The sequence below is a fragment of the Micropterus salmoides genome, unplaced genomic scaffold (assembly GCF_014851395.1).
Source record: "Micropterus salmoides isolate LMB-PRFRI ecotype aquatic unplaced genomic scaffold, ASM1485139v1 Ms_hic_scaffold_19, whole genome shotgun sequence".
Lineage (NCBI taxonomy): Eukaryota > Metazoa > Chordata > Actinopteri > Centrarchiformes > Centrarchidae > Micropterus > Micropterus salmoides.
The window spans coordinates 32,944,673-32,967,921 of record NW_024041039.1 but is presented as its reverse complement, the minus strand read 5'-3'; the positions used below and the strand labels follow the sequence as shown (position 1 = coordinate 32,967,921).

General features: G+C 41.1%; 1 protein-coding gene across 1 annotated transcript in view; it reads right to left on the bottom strand.

The window, feature by feature from the left end:
- Positions 1 to 20,334, bottom strand: part of gabrg1 (gamma-aminobutyric acid type A receptor subunit gamma1) — a 50,257-nt gene extending 29,923 nt beyond the window's left edge. Inside the window, exon 1 of the mRNA XM_038729420.1 lies at positions 20,220 to 20,334. Within this exon, the coding sequence (XP_038585348.1) occupies positions 20,220 to 20,330 (111 nt within the window). The 5' untranslated portion in view covers positions 20,331 to 20,334. The remainder of the gene's footprint in view (positions 1 to 20,219) is intronic.
- Positions 20,335 to 23,249: the final 2,915 nt, after the last annotated feature.

Here is a 23,249-nt window from a genome sequence, read left to right as displayed (position 1 = left end):
CAAGCCCCTTTAAATGCTCCTGGATGCTATCCTGATCTTCTGGTGGAATCCAACGTTTCCACCGACCAGGCACCTCCTTTGCAGTTTTTACAAATCCTTGTAGGAGATTGAGCACGAAGTCATAGCCCTCCTGGTTCCCACTGGGCTCTATAGCAGCAATGTGGTCCCACTCAACATCTGCTGCCTTAAGTGCTATGGACAATTCAGCAGCTCCAAAGTTAGACCAAAGAGCCTTCTGAATTAGATCTTTGACCTCCTTTTAGTTTCAACTCACACTCATTTTCACAGTTTTGTCTAGGTCAGCTTTTTGCTGTTCAGTTAACACAGGCTCCTCTCCTATGTCCAGCTCTGCCTCCCAATCTGCAATGAATCCAACCTCCACATCGTCATTTGCTTCCATGACTTTTTCTGCTTCCCTTGTTAGTTTATTGAAACTGTCTCGGAGTTCCTCCTCAGACATGTCCTTATAGGTCCTGATCATTCTGTTGATTCTGTTATCCCTCAAGTCCATAATAAACCGCAGAAAGGAGCCCACAAACAACTATCAACTGATTCATCCGTTATCACTGCACCATGCTTGTTAACTTCAATAAAGATCATTATAATTAACAATCCCCACTCAGTTTCTTTTTATCACAGTGCTTCTACTTAAAGATCAGAATCACAAATACAACCAACTGACATTTAACACCAAAGTGACAGACCAAGCCAACTATTATAACTATCAGTTATACTTTTATGCTATAATTACTTAACTACCAGTTATGTACAGCGTACTAACTTCGATAGCTGTATTCTAGCTATCCTTATTAGCTAGGCTCCTTACACTCTTGCTGATAACTTTTTTGAAGGTGGGTCTCCGACGTTGACAGCGTTGCCAGTGTGGTTTGCGAGCAAAAACTTCCTAAATATAAATTTAGGACATGCACAAACACTGCTCATGTATCATTACTGGAGAGTGAATCATTTCAAAAAGTATTATATATATATATATATATATATATATATATATATATATATATATATATATATATATATATATATATATATATACATATATACATATATATATATATATATATATATATATATATATATATATATATATATATATAATAAATAAAATAGTATTATCAATTAAAAATGAAAAAATCTTGCAGCTGACCTTTTTACTCATTTTGGTTTTACTTTGTGCTTTTAAAATACTCATTCTGCTGCCTTTTTCAATCTCACAAGATTCGTTTTGCTTATTTATTATTTTCTTTATGTGTGAGGATCATGTTCTTTGACTTTGACTCCAGTGCCGTTAACACTATCCAACCTGTACTACTGCAGGATGAGCTCCAAAAGATGCATACCTCCGCAAACTCTTGGGATATTGCAACACATTCTCAGATTTTTGAGTTTGTATTGCTGAACTACACGCCATTGGGTAAAAATTTCTATACAAGATGTCTGTCTGATAGTGCTGTAGCTAAATTTAAGGATGCGATTCCATCAGCTCTAAATTCATTATCAAGTCACAAAGTAACGGAGGACTCCTATGCTAGTTTCAGTCCCTCCCAAATCGATCATCTTGTTGATAGTGCTGCAGGCTCGCTGCGAATGACACTCGACTCTGTAGCCCCTCTAAAAAAGAAAATAAAACAAACACGGTTAGCTCTATGGTATAATACTGAAATTCGCAAATTAAAGCAAATATCGTGGAAACTTGAGAGGAATTGGCATTCCACCAAACTGGAAAATTCTCGTTTAATTTGGCAAGATAGTCTTAAAATTTATAGGAAGGCCCTCCGTAATGCCAGAGCAGCGTACTACTCGTCATTAATAGAGGAAAATAGGAACAACCCCAGGTTTCTTTTCAGCACTGTAGCCAGGAGAGTCACAACTCTATTGAGTATTAAGTATTCCCATAGCTCTCAGTAGTTACGATTTCATGAGCTTCTTTAATGATAAAATTCTAGCTATTAGAAACAAAAATTCACCAAGACCTGTCCTCAATTGGCACTGACTTATCTCTAAACTCAGGAACCTTAGAAACAACTGTAAAGCCAGATATATGTTTAGACTGCTTTGCTTCCCTCAATCTTTACCAACTGACTTCAATAATTTCTTCATTTAAACCATCAACCTGCCTCTTAGACCCCATCCCGACTAGGCTGCTTAAAGAAGTTGTACCCTTAGTCAGCACTTCTATACTAGATATGATCAATCTATCTTTATCAACAGGCTATGTACCACAGTACTTTAAAGTAGCTGTAATTAAACCTCTTCTGAAAAAGCCCAAACTTGATCCAGATGTTTTAGCCAACTATAGACCTATATCTAACCTTCCATTTCTCTCTAAGATCCTGGAGAAAGCAGTTGCTAAACAGCTGTGTGACTTTTTACAGAGCAATAGTTTATTTGAGGATTTTTCAGTCAGGATTTAGAGTTCATCATAGCACAGAAACAGCACTGGTGAAAATTACTAATGACCTCCTTATTGCATCAGACAAAGGACTTGTCTTTGTACTGGTTTTATTAGATCTTAGTGCTGCATTTGATACCATTGACCATCAGATCCTATTGCAGAGACTGGAACATTTCTTTGGCATTAAAGGAACTGCTCTAAGTTGGTTTAAGTCCTATTTATCAGATCGATTTCAGTTTGTACATGTTAACGATGAGTCCTCCATGCACGCCAAAGTTAGTCATGGAGTTCCTCAAGGATCTGTCTTCGGACCAATCCTGTTCACATTATATATGCTTCTTTTAGGCAATATTATCAGGAAATATTCCATAAACTTTAATTGTTATGCAGACGATACTCAGTTATATCTATCGATCAAGCCAGATGAAACTAATCAGTTAGCTAAACTTCAAATGTGCCTTCAGGATGTTAAAACCTGGATGACCTGTAATTTTCTAATGTTAAACTCAGATAAAACTGAAGTTATTGTTCTGGGGCCCAAGCACCTCCGTGACGCATTATCTAAAGAAATAGTTTCTCTTGATGGCATTGCCCTGGCCTCCAGCACCACTGTGACCAGTCTTGGAGTTATCTTTGATCAGGACATGTCGTTTAAGTCTATAAATATCTGTACCGTTTTTCATTTAGTCTATAGCAACAATACCTTTACTGTCTGTACCTCTGTGTGTATATTGTGTAGGCTGCCTCCCTCCCATCTCTCTCCTTCCATCCCTCTCTCTTTCTCTCTGTTCCTCTCTCCCTCTCCTTCACCCCCAACCGGTCGAGGCAGATGGCTGTCCACCCTGAGCCATGGTTCTGCTCGAGGTTTCTGCCTCTTAAAGGAAGTTTTTCCTTGCCTCTGTTGCCTAGTGCTTGCTCTTGGTGGGAATTGTTGGGCTTCTGTAAATAACATCACAGAGTACTGTCTAGACCTGCTCTTTTATGAAAAGCGCTGTGAGATAACTGTTATTTGTGTGTGATTTGGCGCTATATAAATAAAATTGAATTGAAATTGAATCTTACAAGTTGGTGTGTGAATATCTCCCCATGCTATCTAAGAGGGAACTTGTGTCATTCCACACAGTACAAGTGTGGTCCCTTCTTCTGTAATGCATATCAATAAATAAAAAGCATCCCTATAAGTGTAGACTAAGCGCACAAATATAATGACAAAATGTATTGATGTCCACAGCTTGTGAAAACTGGTCAAGTTAGTATTTTGGGACTGAACAAGTTTAAAGCTTTAGTCAAAGTTAAAATTATTTTTTATTAATTAATTCAAACTGAAAAGAAAGTATCTTAATACTCATAATTTTATTTCTAATTTTACCCTAGTTGTTTTGCTATTTTTGTTCCTTATCTTTAGAATCTAAAATTTGTTTTATTCTCCTGCTAATTGTGTAGCCCTTTATTTTAATACATGATCTTAAAACACAAGACATCCACTAAAACTCAGCCTTTTTTTTATTTTGTTACAACAAAATAAAGATAGCTTTCTTTACTAAGTAGCTTGCATAATAGCCCCTCTAAAGTCTGAAAGACTCCCTGGGGCTACAAGCCATTCACTCTATAGGGGAGTGTTAAGAACGACGTGTGTGAATGAGTCATTGAAATCTCTGTTTTATCCACTAGAGGCACTGCTGAGTATGGACTCAAACACACACACCTGCAGGTCCCCTCTTGGTTACACACACACAGAGGCACATACAAGATGCACACAGATACACACACACACAGGCACATACAAGATGCACACAGACACACACATACACGCATACACAGGCACATACAAGATGCGCATAAAACTATCAAACGGGAAGTCTTCAAACAGGTCTCAGAATTCCTCTCACGGAATAACCTCCTAGATCCATATCAGTCTGGTTTTAAGAGTGGCCACTCTACTGAAACGGCTCTTTTGTCCGTAAAAGAAGCCCTCAGGTCCCCTAAAGGCTGATTTATACTTCTGTGTCAAATTGATGGCGTAGGTGACGGCGTAGGCTACGGGGCTACGCAGAGGCTACGCCGTCGCCTGTCGTGCACGTCCTCCAAAATGTAACTACACGTCAAGTCGATGCGGACCGTAAGCTCGAATGATTGGTCGGCTGGGTAGCCTCGCAATGCCTCCGAGCGGACCGGAAGTACCCCGCGCATTGAGGTAACTTTTAGTAGCGGCCAAAACGCCGGCTGTAACATTCGGTTGGTAACGGTTTAGTATAAATGCGGGCTACGTGCGTACCTACGCCGTAGGCTACGCACGTAGCCATGCATTTATACTTGTGCGTAGGTGTGTCCGTCATTATAATTACACCCCCAAACACAGCCCCTACACAGGAGTATAAATCGGCCTTAAAGCTGCAGCCCAATCCTCTGTTCTTATCCTGCTTGACCTATCAGCTGCCTTTGACACAGTCAATCACATAATCCTCCTATCCGCACTCTCCGCAGGCGCAGTGCTAGGGCCCCTTCTCTTCTCAATTTACACCACCTCACTGAGGTCAATCATTTGCTCGCACGGCTTCTCTTACCACTGCTGCCCAGACAATACGCAACTCTACCCATCTTTCCCACCAGACGACCCCACTGTCTCGGCGCGGATCACAGACTGTCTCTCGGACATATCTGCATGGATGAAGGCTTGCCACCTTCAACTAAACCTCTCTAAGACTGAACTCTTGGTCATTCCAGCCAAGCAATCGATCCACCATAACACCAAACTACAAATTGGCTCCTCAACCATCACTCCAACCAGGGTGGTGAGAAACTTGGCTGTCATGATTGATGACCAGCTGTCCTTTTTGATCAGCCCAAAAAGACGCATGTCACTCCATTGCTGTGTGACCTCCACTGGTTACCCGTGGCCTCCAGAACCAGGTTCAAGTCACTAATGCTTGCATACAGAGTGACTACTGGGTCTGCACCCATCTACAGTCCTGCTCACCATTATTGGCACCAATGAAGTTTAAGTACATAATGTGGAATATCTTCTGAAAAAAATGAATCAAGTTCAACAATTCTGTCCTATAGAGAACTTGTGATTGATACAAAAGAGCAAATGATAAACAACAATTTAAAACAATGGGAGGAAAAAATAGAAAATCTTAAAGCTTGCTGTGTCACTGGTATTGGCACCCTTTGCTGTAAATCAGTATGGAAACACACTGACTCACCTGTGGTAAATCAGAAATGAGAATCACCTGTGATAAATTGTCTGTGCCCATGTGACATGAATTAGCCGATAAATGATGACCGTGTTTTAAAAAGCCATCTGTTATCCCCTGTTCCTTTGACACAATGGTGAAGACAAAGGAGCTGTCTGAGGACATCAGAAGTGCGATAATTAGCAAACACAAGACCTCCAAAGGTTATAAGGCCATCTCCAAAGACCTTGATATCCCTGTTTCAACAGTGCGTAATGTTATTAAAAAGTTTGGAAGCATGGAACTGTCAAGAACCTCCCTGGCCGTAACAAAACACCATGTCAAACATCCAAAGACCTGAAGGCTAACCTGGAACAGTCTGGGGTCATGGTTTCAACAATTACCATATTCCACACACTAAACCAAACAAGGCTTCATGGGCGAAGGCCAAGGAAGACACTATTGCTGAGGAAAAGACATACAAAGGAACGATTAATCTTTGCCAAAGAGAACCTGGACAAACCACAACCCTTCTGGGAAAATGTTCTGTGGACAGATGAAACAAAAATTGAGCTTTTTGGCAATGCACAGCAACAGTTTGTTTACAGACGGCGCAATGAAGCCTACAAGGAAAAGAACACCCTACCAACAGTTAAGCATGGTGGAGAATCCATAATGCTGTGGGGCTGCTTTGCTGCATCTGGTACAGGAGGCCTTTACCGTATCACAGGAACCATGAAATCAGAGAATTATCAAGAGATTTTAGAGCAAAATGTCCTACCCAGTGTAAGAAAACTTGGTTTGAGTCGAAGATCATGGGTCCTCCAGCAAGACAAAGACCCAAAGCACACATCCAAAAGCACGCAGGAATGGTTGAAAAGTTATTGCCCAATATGACTTACCTTAGCAAGAAGGCTAGAGAAGGTCACTCTTTGTATAATACACCCCAACCATACAGGATTTATAAAGGCAGGCACTCCACCAACAATACACGCAGGCATCTTAATGTAATAAACTACACCACTATTCATAGCCTGGAAACTACAGTTATTTCTTCAGACGCAGAGAAAGCAATTGACAGGGTAAATAGAAATGTCTATTCACTACTTTACATGAATTTGGAATCTTGTATGTGTGTCTGTCTGATTGCAGGAGTGGAGCCAGGTGCACGGGACTCGAGCCCCAGCTGCTCTTCATCATCTCATCTAGCCCACCCATATGTACCGGTCATCCCTGCAACTCATTGCCAGATTGTAGTCTAAAACTGCTTCGTCAATCTCCCTTCTAACGTCTTCTTCGTACTTTGTGACCCCCTACTGAATCTTGCATCCTAATCGAGTCCTACTCACCAAAAGACAAACAAAGTCTTTCATAGACTGGATTAAAATCTTATACACTTCCCCAAGCACTTTTGTCAGGACAAATGATCATACTTCTCCAACCTTTAGTCTTCAGAAGGGTACCAGACAGGGTTGCCTATACTTTCCCTCGCTATTCGCCATTTTTATAGAGCCACTAGCTGCTGCTATCAGACAAAATAAAAATGTTAAAGGAATTCAAAAAGAAAATGTACACCACAAGATAAGCCTTTATGCAGATGATGTATTACTCTTCCTCCTAAACTCATAAACGTCTCTTTCTGAGAATCACATTTATAGATAAATTCTCATCCATCTCAGACTACTCCATTAACTGGAGTAAATCCATAGTTTTACCTGTAATGTGTGATTTCTAGAGTGTATCTACCACACCACTAAAGTCAGGGAATATTAAATACCTGGTTGCCAATATTTCCGGGCTATCAGAACTGACATGGCTAAACTACACACCTCTACTTAAATCAATAGAGGATGACCTTGTGCGCCGGACAACATTGCCCACATCACTCAAGGGAAGAGTCGCCACCATAGAAATGATGGTCCTACCTAGAATCAACTACCTGTTTTCAGTGTTACCCACCCAAACCTCTGCTGTCTGGTTTAAGTCACTGGACTCAAACATCTCAAATTTTTTGTGGAAAAATAAACCCCAACGAATCAGTTTTAAAACTCAAAAAAACCCACAAAATATTGTGGTGATTTAAAACTGCCCAATTTTGCTCATTACTTCCTGTCCAAAATATCTCAAAATTGATCAATCAAAACCCCTGGATCACTCATGGATGGACATTAAAATTTCCAATATGTCATTCATTAGCTCCAGTATGAAACATTATACCTGCTTTAAAGGCATTAACATAATTCAATTCAATTTTATTTATATAGCGCCAAATCACAACAACAGTTATCTCACAGCGCTTTTCATAAAAGAGCAGGTCTAGACCGTACTCTATGATGCTATGTACAGAAGCCCAATAATTCCCACCGAGAGCAATCACTAGGCGACAGAGGCAAGGAAAAACTTCCTTTTAAGAGGCAGAAACCTCGAGCAGAACCATGGCTCAAGGTGGGCACTTCACTAGCAGCCTGGTGGGAATTTTTTAAAATACCTAGGTCTTCACCTATCCCATGCTGACTTACTCCTATCTGGAATAATCCTGACATCCTGTAAAATAAGAAAATGCTAAATTCCCCACTGTGGTATGACAAAGGGATAAGACATCTAGAGCATGTAATGCAGGGCAGTAACTTTATTCCATTTCAGGGTCTACTGGCACAGTATGGAATTAGCAATAGATTTAGCGGGTGGCTGTGGCTCAGGAGGTAGAGCGGGTTGGCCATTAATTGGAAGGTCGGCGGTTCAATGTCAAAGTGTCCTTGGGCAAGATACTCAACCCCAAATTGCCCCTGGCGGCTGTTCCGCCAGTGTATGAATGTGTGTGAATGTTAGTTTCTGTTTGAGCACTTAGGCTCAATATAATATACATACATAAGTATACATACAGTATAAAACTCTCCATTTATCACACTATACAGGACAAAGGATGCTCAGGTAACATATCAGGGGTTCCCACCACCATCAATCTGGTGGTGGTGCTGGTGGTGCTCCGGGGTGCGTCGGTATGCCTGCGGATTGTGTGGGGGAGGCAGGGTGGGAGGCTGCCCTGGCGAGGTTGTCGCTGACTCTGGGATGCTGGCGGGGGACGGAGCTGAATGCTGGGACCAGTCAGGAACCTGGCCCCAGTGGGGAGGACCAATCTAGCCTCCCTATGACCTCCTCCACCCTCCCCCTTCAGTTATGTGTCACTACATACACCCTTTGGACTGGGCAGGCAGGTTGCGAGGTGTTTGGTGGGCGGGGCTGCTTTAATGCAGCTTCTGGGGTCGGAGGAGCATGTGGAAAGCGCCACTACCTGCCAGTTGTGGAGTGCAACTACCCTCCAATTTTAACTGCACCTTAGTTACCATGCACCTTATCTCCACCCCTGGAGCCCCGGGGCATCAGGGGCGCCGTGGGTTGGTGTCCCCCTTGCCAGGCCTGGGGTGAGTCAGGAGGTGTGGCTCACCTGGTGGAGTTCTGGGGCCTCGGGCCTTGGGCTTTTGCTCATATCTGGAGCGGGTAGCGTGTCCCTGGGCCCGGGATCCATTGTGTCCTCTCCTTCCTGGGGCCCTCTTTGACAGGGGTAGGGCTCCCGCTGCTTCCCCCTGCTGGCCTTCTCACAAGGAGGGTGTGTGGTTGTCCCGGGGGCACATGGCCGGTGTTGTTGGGGTGGATTTTGGCCCTCTTCCTTGGGGGTGGCTGTCTGGGGAGGGGCTGGGCACCGTACAGGGTGACTGCTCTTGGGTTCACGGGTATTGGGGACCACTGCTCCGCGTGCATTCCAGGGAGATGGCCTCTGGCTAGGCTGGGGGGCTGTCGGCCCTGGTTCTCCCGCGGTTCTGCTCCCTTGTGACGGGGGGGCACCCTGGCACGGCTTTCTGCATGGATGTCCCCGTGACATGTGGTCTCAGGTCCTTTGCACTTTTGGAGGGTCGCGGGGTGCCCTTGCTGCTGGGGTTCTTCCCTGCCTGTTGCTGGGGTTGGTGCAGCGCTGTTGTGGCGTCCTCTCACTAAATAATCTCACTACATTCTGTTAAGTTATTTATTTAACTATTTCTCCTTTTCATTTCTCCCTCAGTTGTTTTCTTATGTCAGCTGTTTATTGCTGTTGTACGGCTGGTTGTCTTGTTTGTTTGTTGGTTGTCCTTTCTCTGTGGTGTCTGTTTGTGTGGTGTTTGTGCCCTCCACCCCCATTTCTGCCCCTTTGTCTGGACAGGACAGGTTAATTAAAAAAAAAAAAAAAAAAAAACTGAAGTTGGGAGGTGTAGACTCGATAAGATAACAGCTGCACTGTTATCTTACTCTAAATTTCAGTTAAAAACATGAAATTAAGATTGTAAAATCATTGTAAATTAAGATTATAAAATCACTGATCAAAATGTTTTTCATGCCAAAGACCTGACATTTAATAAAGCTAAATTTAGTGTTTTAAAAACATTATGCTCCACTTTTTGCAACAGTCTGTGGCTGACAAGGAAATGATGCTAAATTGTCTAAATTTGCAGAATATGATGAGTGCTTCCTGTTTTGTTTTTTTTAACATCTTCCCCATTCTTTCACGGTTACCCATCAAGACCGGAATTAAATAAGTCACCACTGACTCTTCGTCATGAGTGCCATTTTCCTTGTAACCTGGACCCAGCACAGTTAACTTGATATGCTGTGCTTTTATAAGGCTGGGGAGACAGAGGAAGCGTTGTGGAGTAGGGGGACAGGACACAGGTTTTAAAACGGTCTGAGGACTTAAAGCCAGTGGTGGAAGTGGACGGTGAGGTGGGTTTAGGGGAGATAAAATGCAAGTAGGGCAAGGGAACAGGCAAGAAGTGAGTTTGGTCCCAGCACTAACCAGCTCTTTCATGTGGTCAGTGAACTCTAGAGGGGGGAGAAGGAAGAAAAGGTGATGGGGATTGGGGGGCTAACACATGTTTGTTAGTGAGGGGGATGGACACTCTTCCTCTTGGCTCTAATGTCTCCCATGATCAGAGCTCTCTTCTGCGGCAGCGGGGAAAGAATGCAGCCTTTGAGGGGATCCAGTGCTGATGGTCCTGAAATCAGAGACATTTTTTCCCAGCTACATGTGCTGCTTCCTGTCCGTCAGAAACTCTGTAACCTACAGGTGGAGTCAGGCGCGCTCAGCTGGGAGAGCTTGTCCTGCAGCAGGACCGGGATAATGGTGTTGAAAGCAGAGCTGAAATCCACAAAGAGGATCCTGCCTTAGGTTCCTGGGGAGTCCAGGTGCTGGAGGATGTAGTGAAGTGCAGTGTTTACTGCGTTGTCGACAGAACTGTTGGTTCTGTAGGCAAACTGCAGGGGGTCCAGGAGTGGGTCTGTGATGGATTTTAGGTGGGACAACACAAGGCACTCAAAAAACTTCATAAACACAGATTCTGTGTCAGAACGGGTCTGTAGTCGTTTAGTACTGTGGTCCTTGGTTTTGGATGATAAGAGAGGGGGAGGAGGTGGGGGATGAGATGGTGGACTGTGGCCGATCAGTGGTGTGACGGGGGATGGTGTCAGGTCTGCCCCATTTCTTTCAAAGCGACAATAAAACTGGTTTAACTCGTTGGCGAGGCGTGAGTCATTCATGGGGTGGGGGGATTGGGTTTGTAGCTAGTGATCTGTCTGAAGCCTCTCCAGAGAGAAGCAGAGTAATTTTTTGAGAACTGTAGTCACTCTGCGTACAGCTGTTTAGCATCTCGCACCGCCTTGCTAAACCTGTACTTTGACTCCTTAAACCTGGCCCGGTCGCTGAGCTGTGAACCAGGGTTTGTCATTGTTATAACTCACCCTGCTGGGTCTTGGTATACAGCTGTCCTCACAGAAACTTATGTAGGACGTCACAGCCTCTGTAAACTCATCCAGATTGTTGGTAGCTGTCCTGAAAACATCCCAGTCAGTGCAGTCCAAACATGCCTGAGGATCCTCTACAGCTTCACTTGTCCATTGCTTAGATGTCCTCACCACAGGTTTACAGAGTTTTAGTTTCTGTCTGTATGCAGGAATCAGGTGGACCATGACGCCGTCACAGTATCCCAGTGGAGCGCGGGGAATGGCGTAATAGGCACAGCTTACTGTGGTGTAGCAGTGAGCCAAAATGTTCTCTTCTCTGGTTGGACATTCCCCACCAGTAGCTGAAGTTCGTCCAGTTTATTGCACAGTGAGCGCACACTGGAGAGAAATATTCCCAGTAGCGGAGTGCAGTGTCCTTTTCACCATAGTTGCACCAGCATACCGGACCTCCTCCCCTTCCTCCGGCATCTCAACGCATGAACAGAGAATCCGCTGGTGTTGTTCCCCTGATGTGTATGAGCTCTTCTCTGGTGAAAGGGCTCCGGGAAGCAGAATTCAAAGTTAACAAACATAAACAAAACAAACAGAGCGCACCACAATACCATGGCTGCCCTGAGTGGCGCCATCTTGCATAAAGAACAAAGTATTTATAACTGTGTTTATAAATGACTTACTAATGTGTATTAATGTATGAACAATGGTTTATAAATGATGAATTCCGTATTTACTAATACTTTACTAATGATTCATAGTTTGTAGTTATTATAAAATGTTACCGAATGTCCTCTCGGGACTCAGTTTTCCTTATTGTGATTCACTACAGCTTATAATGCTGTATTCAAAGCTGTCTTGAGTGAATTTTAAAAGATAGATTACTTTTAAGATCAATAGATTTGAATGTGTAGTACTTTTTACTTTTGATTACTTAAGTAATTTTACTTTTTTACTTCCACTCATGTAGGTTTATACTGTATGACTTTTACTTAAGTTATATTTTTTCGTGTGGTATCTTTTACTTAAGTATGAAAATTGAGTTCTTTTTCCAACACTGCTCAGACCATGAAGTGATGGAGGGACTCTGGAACTGCCAATTGGCTATCAAGAAGGCAGACACCATCTCAGCCTATGCCTCCCTCCAGACTCTCCAACCTTACAGAGACTTGGATCACCCCAGAGAACTCCACCACTCCAGCTATGCTTACAGCTGCTTTCTCGTTCTCCCTCTGGGCAAGGAGCTGGACTCATTTCGCCAAAGTGGTCCCACCAGGTCCTTCCCTTGGAGCACAGATATGCATTTGATTTCGATGCCATTTCTGTCACCCGTCCAATTAAGCTTAATATTGCAGTGATCCATCATCCACCTGGTCCCATTCTTGACTTCTTCGGTGTACTCGCCTGAATTTATAAACTTTTTGCCACATTTGACCTATTGGTGCATTCACATTTGGGGCGGCTGTGGCTCAGGAGGTAGAGCGGGTTGGCCGTAAATCGTAAGGTCGGCGGTTCAATCCTGGCTGCATGTCAGTCCAAGTGTCTTTGGGCAATGAATGTATGAGTGTGAATGTTAGTTTGTGTTTGAGCGCTTAGGCTCAGTGAATGAATGTGAGTGAATGGTGAATGCTGATGTAGTGTAAAAGTGCTTTGAGTGGTCAAAGACTAGAAAGGTGCTGTACAAATACGGAGCATTTACATACAACGCGATGCAAGTGTTGGGCATGGCGTACAAATCTCACGAGAGTATCTTAGATGCGTGCATATTACTTTTCCGCGCCGAATTTCTCTGGTCGTGCAAGCATTGTTGTAACCCGCGAGGAAAACAGTGTTTTGAGCATGTGCAGAATCCGGAGTACAAGTCCTTTCTCTGCTGCTCGCGAAACTTTAGCCTGCTCGCTCGCAGTTCGTCAGTAGGTGGGCGGATCCAGTCGGTATTGTATTACTACATATGATTGGTTAAAGTCCCTGTCCAACAAGCTGGATGCCAACTGCTGTAAAACAAGAACAAGCAGTATCGTGGCAGACCATATTGGGTGGCAGTGCATATTGGGTGTAACATAGCTTATCATTTCCTCAGCTTGAATTCAGTTGAGATGTTTAGTACCTTACCATTGCTGCCGCTGTCTGCCTGCATCATGTAGTTGGCTAGAAAATCTGAGTAAACTTGACTAACGCTAGTGGATTAGTGTTTTGTTTATGTCACTATAAACAGACACAGATGCAATATCTTCTCAAACGTGTTATAAATATTGTTAGATTATTTAGCAGTGTGTCATTCCAATAAGCTGCAGTTTTATTGTTTACAATGGCTGCACAGTAGCAATAAAAAAAGTAATAACATCAATGTGACCATTGATTTGTTTCACTGACACCTTTCCTTTTTCCTTAAGGGACCCCTTTTCTATCATTTAGTAAACTGATAACCTCTGCTTAGGTGTCATAAGTTAGATATTTCATATTATAGCTATACTATTCATTAGAGATGGAGATCAAATCCCGGTTCTATAAGGACTCAGTTCCATATTTCTCAAAACCTGAAAATCTATTTATTTTGCCATTACAGAGTATGGTGATGCAATAAAGGAAACTATAAAAATTTATTTGATGAAAAGAAACTAAACTACAACAGTTATAATCTTTAGCCATATTTACTGTTAACATGTTGACTTTTACTGGGAGTTTTCTTCAAAACGCTATTTATTTCCATACAACTATGTTATAAATAACAAAGAAACAGACATTTTGATAAATACAGTGAATACTGATCAATATTCCTATGACAGAAAAACTCCCATGGTTTACCGATCAATAATTTAAATCCCACTGTGTAACTACTATGAGTCAGCCACCAGATGGCAATAAAGACGTGTGTTTGACTCTGGCTCTGTTGAAGTCATGGACAGAGGAAAGCAGGCAGAGCCAAGCACAGAGTGAGGTGTTGCTTAATACAAAATGGCAGTGCAAAATGTAAACAAACAAGTTATTTTGGGACTAAAAACAACAAAAGTCACCATTCTTAGTTGTAAATGTATGATCGTGCGTTTGTTGTTACTTTTCTCCGACTGATTAGTCCATGACTTTGGGTTTTATAGCAACGTGAGTTACACTGCTGATCTTGTTGAATATTTTCAAGTAGCCGTGATGTGTGAATATTTTATATGCCTACCTTGATTATGATAACAATTAACATGTTTATTAGAATAATGTTTAAGGACACACTAAACTTAAAGGTGCAGTTCACTCACTCAACCCTATTACTTTCTCATCAGAATCAGCTTTATTGCCAGGTATGTACACATGTACACATACGAGGAATTTGACTCAGGATTGTACATAGCTCATGATGTGCTTACTCTTACAAAAATACCATAACACAATAATAAAATTAAATCAGACACAAACTACAGTATAGACAACACTAATATACACACTATGAACAAAACAATATAGACATATTGACAAATAATGCAGTGAGCAGAGTGCAAAGGATGCAAGAGCAAAATATTATTCTCATTATGTACATGTTGAAGGAGGATATGATATACAGGTACACATACACATACATGCATACGTGTACACATGTACACAGTGTGATGGAGCATAGTGCAAAGGATGCTGGAAAAAAATAAATAAGACCTATGACCTGAGGTAGGTGTATTGGTATACAGTATATACAATATGACATAGTATGAACAGCACTGAAATAGAGAATGGTGAATAAATAAATAACAAGTGGTAACCAGTAAACAGGTGGCTGATTAGAGGCAGAGTTACTGGGTTATTACACAGGAATTGTTCCTGACACTGTGACTCAGAAATCAGCTGTTCATCAGAGTGATGGCTTGTGGGAAGAAACTGCTTCTGTGTCTGTTGGTTTAGGCGTACAGTGCTCTGTAGCGCCTACCAGAGGGGAGGAGCTGGAACGGGTTGTGTCCTGGGTGAGATGGATCTGCAGTGATGTTTCCTGCCCATTTCCTGACTCTGGAAATGTATAAGTCCTGAATGGAGGGCAGGTTGGCACCGATGATCTTTTCTGCAGTGTTGCTAATTGGCCAGAAGGGAGTTTAAGGTGACGATCATGATTCAAAATCAATGAGACATCCAAAACGAGAGACAACGAGGCCGTGTTGGATTTTCACATAAAGTGGATGACACCTGTTGCACCACTCGAAAGGAGTAAACTAAGATTTATAAACATAGAAGGCAAGGGTAAGGAGGACCTGATAAGGGAAGAAGATTTGAGACATGATACAGTACACAGCACACGAAACTGTGCTTGTGTTGATGTTAACTCGCTTTGTCTTATGCACACTTTTGACTAATATCAAGATGTCTTATTTCTGAAGTCACGTTTCAGTTTAATTTCTTTAGAAGTGTTCTTATTTCTTTAGAAGTGTTGTAGGGTAGAATACACTATTGTTTTAATATTGAATATGTGTGGATAGAGGTGGACGTGGGTCTGACCCTAAGACCCACAAGAGGAGGAGTGAGACAGGATATATTAACCAATGTAACACAGAGTTTAGGGAGTCTGCTCCCGCAACCAGCTTGGATACACATGTATTTGATGTAATTGTTTATTTGCTTGAAATTATCACTAAACTTGAATTAACTTGAACTTTACAGGCGTGTGACCTCTGACATGTATAGCAATTATAAGTCACTTTGGATAAAAGCGTCAGCTAAATGAATAAATGTAATGTAACACCGTCTGTTATCAGTCATCTGCCTGCTCTGTGTGAGAGGCCTCGGTGGAGACGGTGAATATGTTAGCTCCAAATTACTCGAGTTGACCACAGCTACTGTCGATACTCTGCAATAAAACCTTCCCTTACTTTATCAATCCATCTGTTCAATAAGCATAAACATGTAGACAAGAGTTATTCTAATCTGCTCTCTCCGCAGTCTCTCATCCTCTGTGTTGTACACAGCACAGCACAGCTAACGTTAGTTTGGCAATTGTTACAAACAAGCTAAATTGAAAGCTAGCTGTCTGTAGCATAGACTAGACAAGACTCTAATTTCACTATTCTATAGAGCTTTCATTGAATCTGTCATTTCATTTCCCATCATCTGCTGGTATGGTAACCTTGGCATCAAAGAGAAAAATGCCCTTCAGTTTATCAGGCTTTTGTACAAATAAAAAGCCTGCATGTCTGACCACCACTTTGTCACCTTCACTCTCCCCTTGAAGTCCTCCACCTCCCTCCTTCCCCATCCTCACAAAATCCCCTCCCACCGTAACCTGCAATATCTCTCTCCACCTACTCTGTAATTTCAATTCAAATCAGCTTTATTAGCATGAATGTATAACAGTATTGCCAAAGCTACATAAAGATTACATAAGAACAATTAATTTCATACATTTCATTAAATAAGTAAACTCTGTACCATCTTAAATAAATTTTAAATGAATCTCATTGCCTCTGTCGCCTTGTGCTTGCTCTTGGTGGGAATTGTTGGGCTTCTGAAAATAACTGTTGTTGTGATTTGGCGCTATATAAATAAAATTGAATTGAATTAAATTAAATAAGTACTCTGTCGTTATCTGTTCTCTCCTCACTACCATCTCCAGAAAAATTCTCTCTCCTGTCAACCAAAGAATCCTCCTCCGCTCTGCTATCCTCTTTGGACTCTCTCTTGTCCACTCACCTCCAGACCAGTATGATCATCTCCTCCACCCACCCTGGTTGTCCAAATCTCGAGAAAATACAGATCCAAATCAGATCCACGGACAATGCAATACATCACCTCATCCACACTGACCTGGCCCATCAGGACATCCGGAGGGAGAATTATGTTAAAATGCACCTCAGCATTTGACTCAATTGTCCCCTCCAGACTCATCGCAAAGCTTAAAGACCCAAGACTCAACTCCAGTATGCGTAGCAGGATCTTCATCTTCCTGTGGCCACACTCCATCTGGTGGACCTGATCTCTGACCACAAAGAGAAGGCCTACCTAGAGGAAGTGACTCACCCGGAGAACTGGTGCAATGACCTCTCTGAGAATGTCAGAAAGACAAAGGAGCTGAAGAGTTTAGGAGGAAACAAAGGAGGAACTCCCAACCCAGCAAGATCAATGGGCCCAGGTGGAGAGGTTGGACAACTTCAGATATATCAGTGTCTGTATCAGTTTGGGAGCAGCAATAAGAGGGTCTACCTGGCCCTGCAGAGGGTGGTGAAGCTGAACACACCATCAGACGCCCTACGAGACATTTACACCAGGAAGTGCAGGACAAGGGCTGAGAGGATCATAAAAGACCTCTGTCACCCCAACAACATTTGTTAGTAATGTAACCCTTGTTAACACTAGCACACACTGGCCAGTAGAGCTGATTAAAACAAGACCTAAGGTGTGCCTTACTATCACTATTTTGAAAGTGTATTTGACAGGTTCCTGGGATCTTAGCTGTTGATGGTGAGCTGGCTAAATATTCCCTATTTACTAATAGACATTACCGTGACTTGAGGCTTGACTTTACAGATTAAGTAGGTACACAACAATGTGCAATGTGTAATAATTGCTCACCTTATGAACTGTACTGAAGTAAGTCAAATATGAAAAACAACAATATTTAGTATGAAAAAAGGAGAAACATTTATTATTACATCTGTTCTCTTAAAAAAAAGCTTTCTTTTAAAACATGTTTTGTGTCAAACCAATACACCAAAGTAATAAATAAATGGACAAATAAAATTGCTTTATCAACCCACTCTGGTAATCTTAAAAATAACACATTCCTTGTTTTGTTTCTCCCGGGATGGATAAAAAAATATTGAACCACAGTTCAAACTCTAAGAAACGTTCAAATTATTACCAAGCGCTTGGATTTGTAAACGTCGGGGCCTGTATGGTGGTGCACATATGAAAGAGAAATCCTTGAACACCCTGGTAGTTCAAGGTTCAATGTTTCAGAAAACATCTCCCCTTACTCACACGGCTCCGTCACTCCAACAGTTCCAAAGAACTTGCCAGGCTATAGATGATGTATTCGAATGGCGAGTATGGAGTTAATTTTGTTTCAATATTATTTTTGTGCACAGATGAGCGATCTGTGTGTAAATGCGTAATCTGTAAATATAACACTTTCAAAAAACACATGTGAAAAGATTTGTAAACTCAAACAAATATTTTGCAAATGAAAACAGATCTGCAAATATACAAACAAATTCCACAAATAAAAAAAATTATCAGAATACATAAATAACCACATTTGTGAATATCTTCCTAACATTTGACATTTTCTTACTTACAGTTTAATGTCCCTCTACTCACAGCTTAACAAATTGTATGATGTATACTATTTCTTACTCACCGCTGGTTTAAATCTCTGCCTCTCCTGACACCACAGTTGAATTTCAGTCTGCATTCACGTTTTGTTGAAACAGAGCAGCTGATATTTCCTTAGCGATAGTAACAAGCTAGCGCTTTTAGCGTTTTTTTACTTTGAAATAAGGAAATGACGTCAGCAGGCAAGATCACGTGGTCTCCGAAAAGTGACATTAGTCGATTTTCTTTCCACCGGCGTAAGGATTGTTTTAAAACTCTGTGCGTGAAGAACTGAGATCGACAAATACAGGCGGTACTCACAAATGCCTGTTCGAAAGTGTCAAATGTTAGGAAGATATTCACAAATGCTTTTCAACCATTATTTTACTCACAAATGCCTATTTGAAAGCTGTAAATGTTAGGAAGATATTCACAAATTTGGTTATTTGTAAATTATTTAATATATTCAGATTCAAAATATTTATGAGTTTACAAATCTTCATTTTGTGTCACTCATCTGTTCCCACAAGTAATGAAACAAAATTAACTCCATAGGCAAGGTGCAGTAGGTTGATGCCCGTGAGGCGATGCAAGTCCCTTGGGCGGGGTTCCTCCTCACAGTGGTGCTACTTAGCAGGCTAGGTCCCATGGCTCCTCTTTTTCTCCAGTCCTTCGGTAAAAAGCTGTGCTCTGCGTCTAAGACTTGTTGTTTCTCACAACAGTCCAAGTCAATGTCCCTCTAGTTTAAAAGTCCATCAGTTTGCACTTTTACACTTTACTCTGTTATTGCTAACACGAGCAGGGGACTGACCGAGCTACACTGATCACTTTCACTGGAAAAAAACAAACGACTGAGCCCACGACACAGAAATTACCTGCAAGGTAATATTTGTGCCCATACGTATATGTACTTAAGTCTACAAATACTAATAGTCTCCGATTTCAACTTAATGTTTTACAGCACATCGATACACAGCTGCTTTTCTCCCGCATGTGTCTCCCCCAGTTACTTCTCTTCCGACTACTTCTTTCTCCCCTCCTCCCTTCTAAGTGCTCCCTAGTAGGCTAAGTTTACATCAATCAGCAAAACTGAAATCACATTGGCTAAGTAATCATGACACGGGCATTCACAAGGAGCAAAGCATCATGGTAGGTGTAGTTTTTCCTATTAAGTTCCCACATGTAAAGAAAAAGTCTTTTCATTTAACCATATTTAGTAGGTCCCTATAGTTACTTTCTGGAGCTAGAAACAAACTAACAAATTATGAACTACAAGTTATATTGTGTATGATGTGTATGGGACAAATAACCATATATTGATTTTGATATTATATTGAAAGTTCTGCCAATTTTGCCCGAAACACAATAAGGTTCACTTACTTGTTTTTTTCCATCACTTTCAACCCCATCTCACAGTCTTCCTCAGTGTATAGAGGTTGAAAGCTGTGGAAAAACTAGTATGTGGTGTCATGGTAGCTTGAATACGCTGGTTATTTAATAATATTATTTATTATTAGTAAGGGGGTTTATCCATCCATTATCCCTTTATATCAGTAGAGGAAAAAGAATACAGAAATCAGAAGAAGCAGTCTCACCATGTTGATGGGGTCCACTGGTCCAATGCTGTTGACATACACGGCTGTTTCAATCACTGTCGGCCTTACTGAAACATAACAGAAGACATACTGCACTGACATAGACAGCATCAGCTTTTGTAATTTGTTTGTTGATGTCAAAAAAATATGCTGTCTGTCTTATCAACCTAAATCACATGTTAGCTACAACAACAATATTTAGAACAGCATTTATCCCTACTGTATTATTGTAGATCCAGGTTTTGCATGAATAAAAGGTCATGACCAGGGACGGACTAAAAATGGAATATGGGCTTTTTGACATTTTAGTCTGTAATTTGTTAATGGTAAGTACTAACTTCTACCATAACCAGTCATGCATGAAAATGGGTTTAACATTTTGAAAGTTTGCTGTCCAGGCTGTGATTGGTCAGTTCACGAAACATGACACTAACATGTGCATCCACTTTATGAAATGTTGAACATGTTTAAACAAAAGGCTCCAGATATAGCTAAAAAGCGAGCCACCCAAACCCTTCTCATATTATCCCCGTTGTCTTCTGCCTTACCGCTTTAGCTGCTAAATCCTTAAATAGCTGAACTGGTATTGCTAGGCTTAGTGTAGGGATGGGCGGATAACGCAGGATCGATTCTTCCGATACTTACACGCTATTTATTTGGTATCAATTAACAATAATCATATCAATAATAACATTTTTGTTACATTTAATCAAACTTAAGTATTACAGCATCATCTTGTGGTCAAACATTTGTGTGGCGAACAGACTGACGTATCAAAATTCTTTTTAGTCTTTGGATCAGCGATGTCTGTAGAAAAACTGCATAATTTGACATTTGTACAGCAGAAGACCATTGGAGCAAAGATTCAAATGAATCCAGAGATTAAAAGTGTGAAAGAACTTTGACTCTAAACAAAGTCGTTTGAGATAATTGCAAAAATATACGCTGTGCTGCTTGGATCACTAAATAAGTAAGGTTGGTGGATGTATCACTCCCAAAATTTTCAGTACTTTTGTATGTTTGTGCCCAGTGCTTGAGTGGGCCGGTATTCACTGGTACGCAGTAACAGCACTTCTACAATTTACTTTGGTGTACCCTGACTTTGTCTTGCGCACCGGCACTTCTTACAAGCTGCTGGATACGATACATGACCGTATGTGAATAAGGCACATTTTGTGCCAAGAAACAGCCCTGAAATATTTAGTTGGCCCTTGGCACATGACTGTAGAAACCTATGTGAAGAGAACCGAGTGCGCAGCCTTTTAAAAAATGTTGTATTTCAACGTCAACACAGTTTCAAAAGAAAACATCCGTATGACATACATACCGATTAAGAAGCATTGTGAAAACGATATGAATTGTCAAGCAGTGGTGCAGTCGCACACTTGCGTGTCAGACTTGTGTGAGAAAGGCAAAAAGGAAACGTAGCGTGGTGTCGCTACTTTTCACCTGTAGATAAAAATACAAAAAGTGCCATATATAGCGTAAGTTGCTCTAAAAAAAAGCATGGCATGATGAAGTTTTGGTTGGAAGGTGCAAATGTTTTATGTTATTTTTATTATAATTTATTTTATACATTTTTAATTTATTTTATTATTATTTAATAATCGTATTTCTCGAAATTACTGAACACATTTTTAAACAGCACAAACATTTTTATTTATAGCTCCAGTGTGTAATATTTCTGAGGATCTATTGACAGAAATGCAATATAATATCCATAACGATGTTTCAGTTGTGTATAAAGACCATACAAAATTAACTGTTATGTTTTGATTACCTCAGAATGAGCCATTTCTATCATAAATACATCGTGGGTCCTCTCACATGGACGTCGCCATGTTTCCACAGTAGCCCGAATGGGCAAACTGCTCTACAGAGCGCATTTCATCACTACATTGAATACAATGTACAAAAAACAAGCAGAAGTAGAGGTAGTAGCAGTAGTCGGCAGCGGCTGGTTTGTTAGAAGTAAGAACAGAAGTGAAATTTAGACAAATAGAGGGCCAGATGTATTATTTAACACAAGGGCCGACAGAGCGTATCGGCCACCATAGCTTCTCCTCAGCACTTGGAATGGGGGGGGGGGAGGTGAGCGGTGACTGATGGTGCATTCATGTGGTGTCAGAATAATAAAATTTTTTCCTTAAATCTTTATCACAAAAAGCGGAACAAAGTGTACATGGGACATAAAGAACAGTATACAAATATGTAGGCAGACACAAATAAAAACTTTGCCAAGGGTAGTCTATATTAAATAAAGATATTAAAAGAGAACTATATGTTGACAGTCTTCACAGCATTTTTGTTGTTTGAACTTAGGAATTAAATTGATATAATGAACAATCTAATGGAGAAAAGGTACAAAGTAACATTTTTACTGCTGAATTTACAATTGCCATCAGAATTAATACATTTATTATAAAGTACTTATTTTGAGCTTCGTGGGGGTCTCTAATATAGCCAAATAACTAACGTTACCGGCAGAGAGAGATAGAGGTAGAGAGAGAAATCATTGATTATTACGTGATTCAACATTTCCCTCTCTCACACACATGCAAACGCACAAACACACACACACATCAGTCCGCTACTTTCCCCAGTCGTCTGCGATATCGCAACAAAGTTTAAGTTTCAATAGCGTGAAAAATTCCATCAGAGACTATTCAAGGAGAGACTGTAATTCTGCCCTTCATGGTAGGTATAATATTAAAGTGTAATTGTAAAAAAGTATATTATCATTTGTAGGACTGTACTAATTGGAGGATGCATCAAAAAGCCAACAATACTAAACAAATAAGCAGCAGTCAAAACATAGTCTAATTCTAGTTGAACATGTTCGCGGGTCGCAGCCTCAACCTGTTCAAAACACGCACCATGGCGGCTGATGGTGGAGAAGTGCAGCCATCCTGTCAGTCATGCGGTGCGCAGCGTAGTTCATTAGGAAAGTATGGTCATTTAAGTCTGTTTATCTTTTTAATGTAAATAATAGTAGTTACTAATTACAATGAAAAATAGGCTACATTATTT